At 39.7% G+C, this 9334-nt stretch overlaps 1 protein-coding gene across 1 annotated transcript in view; it reads right to left on the bottom strand.

The window, feature by feature from the left end:
• Positions 1 to 1950: 1950 nt before the first annotated feature.
• The window catches only part of rnf180a (ring finger protein 180a), a 124323-nt gene continuing 116939 nt past the window's right edge, over positions 1951 to 9334 (bottom strand). The window contains exon 7 of the mRNA XM_067995190.1: positions 1951 to 2766. Coding sequence (XP_067851291.1) covers positions 2573 to 2766 — 194 coding nt within the window. The 3' untranslated portion in view covers positions 1951 to 2572. The remainder of the gene's footprint in view (positions 2767 to 9334) is intronic.

Here is a 9334-nt window from a genome sequence, read left to right as displayed (position 1 = left end):
AAAGGAATGCCCACCCTACTATGGGTACCGTTGCAAACCAGTCTGAATGGCAAGTGATAAAAAGAGAAAAGTATAAAAATAAAAAGCAAAATAAAATGGAAAAAAATAATTAAATGCAGCGAGAGGAAATCAAACAGGCCAGAAAATGTCTCAACGACTCACGAAACCAATGGACACACAGCAAGACGACCAGGAAGTCATTTCTGTTGGAGTGCTGACATGGCACATGTGGAGCGAACCACCTGAAAATGCAGGGCAGGAAGCCCCTATCTTCATTTACATATTTTTTGAAGGTCATGTGAGGCTTGAACACCTCATTGTGTTTCCCCCAGCGCTGTCTGGTTGAAAAATACGGGGCCGCACACTCCTGGTACATTTCCGGCACTCAGCCTCGGTGCCAGATTTTCCACCCATGTGAGGCAAGCACAGCAAGTGTTTATCCATGAAGGAGTGTTTATCCATTTTACAGGATTGGAACATAGGAGTAATGGATTGGAGAATTCTCTCGAAGTATATTTACCTCATCATTGGTGGCAGCAGGATCTATAGTTGTAATTTTGTGAGGAGTAGCTTGCAGTGTGGAGCCTCACTAGATTGGAATGCGGGGCAGAGATAGGACTCCAACACTATATGGCCAATGATGCGACCTGAGCTCCAGTCTAGAAAATCTAGGCTTCCAAAATGATCCTGTCTGTATTTATGATCTGTTCCCACTGGCTTAAAACAAATCATACACAATTTGTAAATAGGCTGTAAACACAAAGGGAGCAATTGTTGTTCATGCTGAAAAACGGGGCAGGAGACAGACGAAAATTAAAAATAAACTACAGCCCACTGGCCACCCAAGGCCTGCCCATCTCAAATTTTGAGCGGGAATCCAAATGGGCGATCAATACTCCCACCCGAAACAGGCAGGAGCTTTATTAAAATATTTAAATTGGGGCCCTGGTGCAACTTTTTTGACTGGACATAGAGAGGCCTAACCAATAATCCTTAAGGGGACTGCTGGAGGCCACTCTCAAATGGCCAAAAAAAACAAGTCACGCTGATTTTTTGTGGGCCAGGAGAAGCCCACTCACAAATGGAGTCATGCAGACCTAGGGCAGACAGTGGGTGGTAATTTTTTAAAAAATCACCCCACCAACACGGTGGCCTCCTCCCCTAACGATGGCCTTCCCACCACTTTAAACACTTACTTCTGGCTTCGGTCCACGGGGGATTTCCCGCTCACCCCCAGTGAGCTGCCCACCAGTGATCGTTGAGTGTTGGCAGTTCACCAATCCCATTCAAATGAGGTCCAACCATGAAAATGGTTCAGGCCTCTCGTTAGTACTGGCAGGCAGTGTGATCATTCCACCCAACGCACGCCCCATGTGCGCTCTTTATGAAAACTGGCCCCATGGATCCCATTGCTACCAATGATATAAAGTTAGCACAGTGGAAGGCAATGTCTCACCTTTTTTTTTCTTCTTTTGATTTCTCCAGTAATTGTAATTACTAAGAGCACAACAAAGGATCCCTGACATTTTAGGATTAAGTAACATTGCAGTAATATAAGGTTATTTCCTATAAATAACCTTATGTTACCGCAATGTTACATAATCCTAAAATGTCAGGGATCCTTTGTTGTGCTCTTAGTAATTACAATTACTGGAGAAATCAAAAGAAGGAAAAAACAATCATCCAGGATTTATATAGGTGAAGTACAGTAATAACGGTCTCCTTTCAGATCAAATTCCTGGCATTCTTCTTATGCTACAACAACTCACTAATTAAATCACTGAGTGAAAAAAAATGTGACTTTGATATTTCTATCAGCTAACAGGAGTAAAATAAAAAGAAACGACCATTACCTTTCTAACATTTAGACTAGTGAAAGTGTTAAAGTTTATTTGCAACTTTAAATAAAAATATGTATTAGAAGACAAATGAAGGGTGATCTTTGTTAAATAAGAATTGATTTTAAACTGACTCCATTGTACTATTATTTTTGCTTTTGGGTATTTGAAATATTTTCAATATTCTACTCAAAAGCTCAGGCTAACATTTGAAGAGTGTGCTTGAACCAATGAAAGCAACAGTTTAATACACTTGTCTAAAACCTGCATGATTTTCATGTTTTATATAGGATGTATTCTCCACTACCTCCAGTTGCTTCCAGTATCAGTCTTTACAAAATAATTTCTTGGCAGTGGAAATAAAATGCCAAAAATTCTCTGTATGGAATAAATTAATCATGTTTTGAGTTGGTTACATTCAAGCTTTTGAATAAAGTCCAAATTGTGCTCAATTTTTTGTGGAAACTGTATCCAGGGTAAATTGCATTAACTGCACTCTGCAGACTCCGCTAATGGCAATGTGGCTTTCAACACTGGTGGTTAAAACCACAGAGGGTAATAGCAACTGGAAAGAACATTGCAAACTCATCCCCTCAAATGTGTTTGCCCTTATCATGTCCCTGCGTGTTCTTTAACTGAAACCGCGCAATACTTCAGGGAATTTCTTCAAAGCATACTGATCAACATTATGTGGTTGAATCCGTAGCACTTTGCCAAGGTCCTAATGCACCAATTTAAAAGGTTGGAAAGAAAAAGTAGCAGAGAAAGCAAAAAATGATGAATCCAATGACCCAGTTGACAGAATAGATATAGATGATAACCATGTCCATATCAAATCTCCAGCCACGATTGTCATCCTCAAAATCCAGTCTGTAGGCACCATGAGGGAACTGTCTTCTTGTGACGGGATCTGAACGTCTTCCAAAACCTGTGGAGGTACACAGCATTAATGGCATATGGCTCATTACTCTCTGAAAGCTGAGTAGCAGAAGATCTGGTACATCATCATTAAAGAATACAGCAGATGAGCAGTGTAGGCCATAAAGTAATAACAGAAAGTTACAGTGTTACAAAAAAATCTAGGAACTTATGCTCCTGATTTCAATTCATGTTAATTTTCAAACAGTAACTCAAATAATTAGTGTGGAGAGGTAACATGGTTGGACACTTGTATCATTTCTGTGACCCAAGTTCAACTCCAGCCTAGACTAATCAGTTAAAAATGTCTTTTCTCTGCTGTAAGCCTTCTGTTGAATTTTGGCATTTCTATGTAATCATATCCCTTTTTTTATTGTCCTCCATTACTTTTAGAAATAGAATTCTGGGGGGTGAATTTCCTTGGGCATCTCCCGTTCTGCCACCATAACTTTGCCAGAAGTTCGGCAGAACATAGGAACAGGAGTAGGCCATTCAGTCCCTCGAAACTTGCTCTACCAATTAGATCATGGCTGATCTGCACCTCAACTCCATTTACCCACCTTTGCTCCATATTCCTTGGTACTCTTTCCTAACAAAAATCTATCTACCTCAGTCTTGAAAATTTCAATTGACCCAGCATCCACAGACTTTTGAGAGACAGCTCTAAATATTCTCCAGCCTTTGTGTGAAAAAGTGCTTTCTGATTTCACTTCTAACTAGCCTAGCTCTAATTTTAAGATTATGCCCACTTGATTATGCTCCTGATTGCGTGCATTTGTTTTTTCAGAAAATAAATCTATTCAAAAAGAAGTTTAATCCATTTTGTTATTTATGTTTTCTTCCTTGTATGGCAATATATGCTAGTATTTTTTTAATAATCTGTAGGATATGATTTATATTAGCATAAAATTTGTGTAAATAATCTTGATGAGAATGACTGAGCAACTCAAGCAATGTGCGATTGAGGGTTCTCTTGACAAGGGTACTGATGTCTTTCTCGGTTTCAAGTCTTGCCACTGGCTTGGCCATTGGAACATTATTTATTTTGATCTTCTGATCAAAACCTTTGTGGTTCCTAAAATGTGTTTTTGGATCCCTGTGGAATATTTTTAACCAGCCACGATGAGAATGGACTGTTCTTAAAGTTGCAGTGCACCACAAATGCATGACAATAAACATTTTTATCAGAAGTTACATTGAGCTAGGTTCTGTATAAAGAGACTTTGGCGTAGATTCTGATTTTCGACGCTGGTGGAAAACAGGCGGTAGTTGTACATCCCGGCCGATCCACGACCACCCGTTTACCATCACCGCTGAAAGTGACAATTTAACCTCTTTTACATTTACACACAGCACTCACTGATGTTCACGATCATTAGTTTCATCCAATTACAAAACCAGGAAACTTACAGTGCTAAACTGAAGTCAGTGCTGATTGAAATAAATCTCTGAACTGTAGCACTGCCTCCATCTTTATGCTTTATCATAGAGAACTGACAAAGCTTTCATTTTGGCTTCTTAAATTCTTATTAAAGGTGACTTCAATGGAGCAATAATTACAGTGAATGATCTGTTCATTTCTACATCAGTGTTTTTCCTTTTACTAGTTTTGAATATTATCACAATTACAGGGACAGATTCATTTTAGTGGAACAGATCCACTTGATGAAACAGAGCAATAGGATTCCTTGCCAGCATATATGCTCCTTATTATAAAAAAGCTAGGATTGATTATTTTACCCAACTACACTGAGCATTTGTTGAAGCATAAAAAAGAACATTTGTAAACAAATCTAAACAATGCAGCAAAGTGGGGATGGTGCAATGGTATCCCTTACATCGTCCTACCACACCTACTCCACTAAAATACATACACACAGGGGTCTCACATGGAGTACTGCTAAAACCATAAAGTATGCATCATTCATCTCACCCACATACTAACATTCACCTTTAACTGGAATTTTCTATGTTTAATCAGCAGTGTGTTTCTCTCCTCCAATCTGACTTTCATAAAGTCAGTTTCTTTACTGTCTTCACATACATTCATATCTATATTAGGTCACACCAAAGACATTTTTGGCCTTTTCAACGGATCTGAAATTCAAAAGGAGCTGTGAGCCCCTTTCTTTACACCACTTTTGGTACAGGCTGAGGCCACATTCTCATCTGTGAATCCTTAAAGAATCTCTCAGCCTGGATTTTCCACCATTTTATTGCCCAAATTGTACAGTATAGCAGTGGTGGCACGGTGCAGCCTATCGGCAACTCCCTGCTCCTTAAGACACCGCATGATATTTTCCTCCCCCCGCACTCTCCCAAGCAGGGCTGCTCATCCCTTGATTTAAACGATAGCACAGGATAGTGGGAGGGGACTAGGGAAACCAACTGACTTCCCTGTCTTCCCACTACAGTACAGACAACCCTTGGTATGAGCAGAAAAGGAGTGGCAGTGCTGAATAAGGCAGCAGTGGGACGACCAACAGAGACACTGGAGGAAGGAGGGGACCTGGTTATGGCCAGCTCTCCCCTCTCGTCTGCCCTCTTCAAGCCTAGAAATGAGACATGGTTTCATGCAAAGATCTCCATAAAATTTTACCTTATATATTCAGAGGGGTTCTGCCCCCTTTAATTTAAGCTCATCTCCCTTCAGATGCTGCAGCATCATTGGATTTCTCTGGCTGGCAGTGGCGGATTCTCTCTGCAGAACAGAGTTACCGCTAGGACCCACCCTGCACATATAATGAGCCCTAATCCACAACAAGGGGTCAGGGTTGGGGCGGCAGGCAGAAGTCCTGCCCGACCTACCTCTGGTAACGATACTAACCCGGAGGGAAATCCAGCCCTTAGACTTTTGCTTCTAAGGAGATAACAAAGTACAAATTCACTGACTCAAATGAACAAAGACATTAAAGTTCTCATTACATTTCCACATCAGATCTAAGTCACTCTAATGTGCAGAGAAGCCTAAAAGAAATTTTGTTTGGCCCAACACTGCATTTTACAATATTTATTTTCAAAATACTATTACCTCAAGAAGTGCTACAAAAATACTAAAACGCATCTAAAATGTGTGGAAAGCATTTGTAGATAGTTTATAGAATGTGACTATTCCAACTGTCCAGTGAGCATCTACTAGCGCCTGGGGTCTGATGTTCTTGGCATAACTTAAAAATCAAAGAAATACTTTGTCGGCCGGAAACAACTTACAGCTCTGTGCTGAGAAAGGAGACCAGAGATTACTTTGTGCTTTAATTAGCTTCTTGTCTATGTCCAAAATAGAAACCTCCTGGAGATTACAACATTTGGTAGACTCTAGCTGGGTACCACCAACTCTGGTGATGCACACAGCCTCTGAGTTCCGATGCTTGAGACTTATTTGTTGCCAACTTCAGCAGTACATTTGACAACAAGCTCATTAGATAAATGGCCTATTCGAGGTGACAGTCAGCACAGAAACAAAAGCTCAAGTTCAAGTAACAGATATATTATGCTATTTTGACATTGTATGCAATTAACAGTTTCAGTTGTTGACATATACACAAGTTGAGCTAATTGGGGAGTCCTTGCTGAAGAAACATGGTAGAAATATTAGCCACTCAAGTTTTTTAAATTACATCAACAACCTGACTGAACTAAATATTGATACAGCACCTCTAGTCTATTTCATACAACTGATGTACAAGATTAATCTGCTATTTAGTAACAGCACAACCTTAACCCAAGCGCTAGAGACAAAAGGGGTAATTTTACGTCCATGCTGCCAGCAGGGAGCCTCGCCTGCCAGAAACTAATATTGGAAATTCAGGTGTGCACTGCCCATGATTTTCTGACTATAATTTTTGGAAAGCCTGCACTTGACTTTCCGATATATATTCCAGGTGAGTGAGGCACCCTGTCAGCAGTGCGGATTCATAAAAATCACCCTAAAATGTCAATATGATCCCAAACTGTCATTTTCTAGTCACTGCAATCTTTAAAACACTGACAACTAACACTTCAGAAAGATTCATTAAGCATTGGTGGCTAATGGTCTGCTACAGGTCAAGAAAATTCCTCAAGACAAATGTACACATCACATAACAGTGAAGCTGCTTTTGCTTTAAGCAATGTAGGAAAGCTGTCAAAAGTATTTGACTTTATAATGTAATCAGTGAAGGTTTAAACAGTTCATTTTCTTTACTCAGTACCCATATGCAATTATTGCTGTGGATGTTTATCTTTAAAGCATTCACTGAAATTTTATTTCACTTTGTACCAAACCTTATCAATTGCTCATCTGCTCCTGAAACCCTCATCCATGTCTTTGTTACCTCTAGATTCACTATTCCAATGCTCACTTGGCCGACCTCCCATCTTCCACCCTTTATAACTTGAGCTCATCCAAACTCTGCTGCCTGTATCTTAACTCGCACCAAGTCCTGTTTTCCCATCACCCCTGTGCTTGCTGACCTACATTGGCTCACGGTCCAGGAACGCCTCAATTTTAAAATTCTCATCCTTGATTTCAAATTCCTCCTTAGCCTCGCCCCTCCCTAGCTCTGTAATCTCCTCCAGCCCTACAACCCTCCGAGTTCTCTGCGCACCTCCAATTCTTGCCTCTTGCACATCCCCGATTTTAACTGCTCCACCATTGGCGGCCATGCTTTCAGATGCCTAGGCCCTAAAGCTCTGGAATTCCCTCCATAAACCTCTCCGCCTCCCCACCTCTCTCTCCTCCTTTAAGACGCACCTTAAAACCTACTTCTTTGACCAAGCTTATGGTCACCTGTCCTAATATCTCATTATGTGGCTCGGTGTCAAATTTTGTTTGATAATTGCTCCTGTGAAGCGCATTGGGGCATTTTACTACGTTAAAGGCGCTATATAAATGCAAGTTGCTGTTAATATCAAGGACAAGTATTGTAAAGGTTTTAAAAATGATATGTTATCCTGCACAAAGAATGCAAATGTTTGGCAAGCAAAGCATTACTGATCTTTCAAAGAAGAAAACAGGAGTATAAACGGTGACTGTTTAAGTGATTAAGTTAATTATGTAATTCTGGAACCAAAAGCAGTTATTCCCTTGTCACTCTCTCTTCTAAGTAGTGATACATTCTCATTATATATTCTTCACCTTCACTTCTCTGATCAGTATCAAGAGTTGTGATGTAGGTGTGCCTCATCCACAATAACAGTACATGTTTAAAACCTATTTATACAGTGGCAATCTGCCATTGCATTCAAGAGAACAATATTTACAAATTCATAAAATCACTGTAAAACCCAAATTCCCAATGATGAATGTATCTATAACCTTTTCATAAATGCTCAGTTGAGGTTTTCATGCAATGGTGATAGCACAGTATCAATAATGGTTTATAATGGCCTTCATTATAATTTGAATTCATCAGTATTGCTTTGAGCGCAATATCTTGCTGCTGTGAGTGCTTCATTTTAAGTGACCTCGTGGGTGCTAGGAATCAAACAACACTTCCAGGCTTCGCTTTCAGGACTATAGCCACTGAGAGTTTAAGCACATTATATTTGCCTCTGTCACTAATAAGAGTGCAGTATCAACCATCTGCTTTCCAGTTCAATGAAATTAAAAGGAAAATTGTACAAATTGCTCATTACACATGAAACTGGTTAAACATATTTAATTCAAAAGATGAGCATAGAATGAAAAGCTAATTTGCAATTCCAGCCATTTATCAATGTCACCTTTATGCTGCTCTTCTCACACATTCACAAATCTCTCCTAAAGTGAATCACAGAAAATTTATAAATTGTCATTTTAAATATCGCAAAATTTGGGTGGTATAAAATTTTTTTTATTTTGGTGGAATACAGGATTCTCAGATAAATCTGCCCACATATGTTTCTCTAATGCTATTTTATGGCACTTAACGTTAATGATTTAAAAAAAACTAGACGTGTAAGATGATAAATTGAAAACTGTAGGACATTCCTTACACAGGAGCGCAATTTCTTCTCTCTCAAGTCTAATCAACAACGACTAACTCTTTGGAGGTAGCATCCTTACTTCTTTGTCTATTGTCAGTCGTGATCTCATTATCTCTGACGCTCTAATAATGAGAAAAATGAGTGGCCCCAGGTGCTTTCCTGATGCGACCTGTACTCTTGCTAGGTACGCAGGCACCTCTTAAGTGGTTTGGCATCTCTTAAGTGTCCTGTCAACCCTAATTATTAAGGTAAAATTGGTTATTACCACTAAAGCAGCTGTGGAGAAATGGAACATAGACATACCAGGAAAGTGCACTTCACAGACCACACTGCTCAGCACTGGTAAATTCAGCACCTCATAGGTATCAGGTCATCTGCAGATCAGCAGGTTACACGGCCATCAAGGGTTGCCACTATAATGCCTGACAGGAGGTTGCCCACAAAGAAAATACAGTATCTTTAGCCAAAAGAACTGTTAAGGATATGTAAAACAAATTTGATAAAGAATGTCCCCAAGGTAAGTGAATAGAACATAAATAGTAGTGTATTATATAATGGAGAGGGATCTCTTCTTTGGTCAGCTAACAAAATTAGAAGTGTCCTGTTGCTATAGCCACAGCTGCCAAATATGA

The sequence above is a fragment of the Heptranchias perlo genome, chromosome 1, assembly GCF_035084215.1.
Source record: "Heptranchias perlo isolate sHepPer1 chromosome 1, sHepPer1.hap1, whole genome shotgun sequence".
In the NCBI taxonomy this organism is placed as follows: domain Eukaryota; kingdom Metazoa; phylum Chordata; class Chondrichthyes; order Hexanchiformes; family Hexanchidae; genus Heptranchias; species Heptranchias perlo.
Note: the sequence above shows the minus strand (reverse complement) of the source record. Positions and strands in the feature narration are given on the sequence as shown.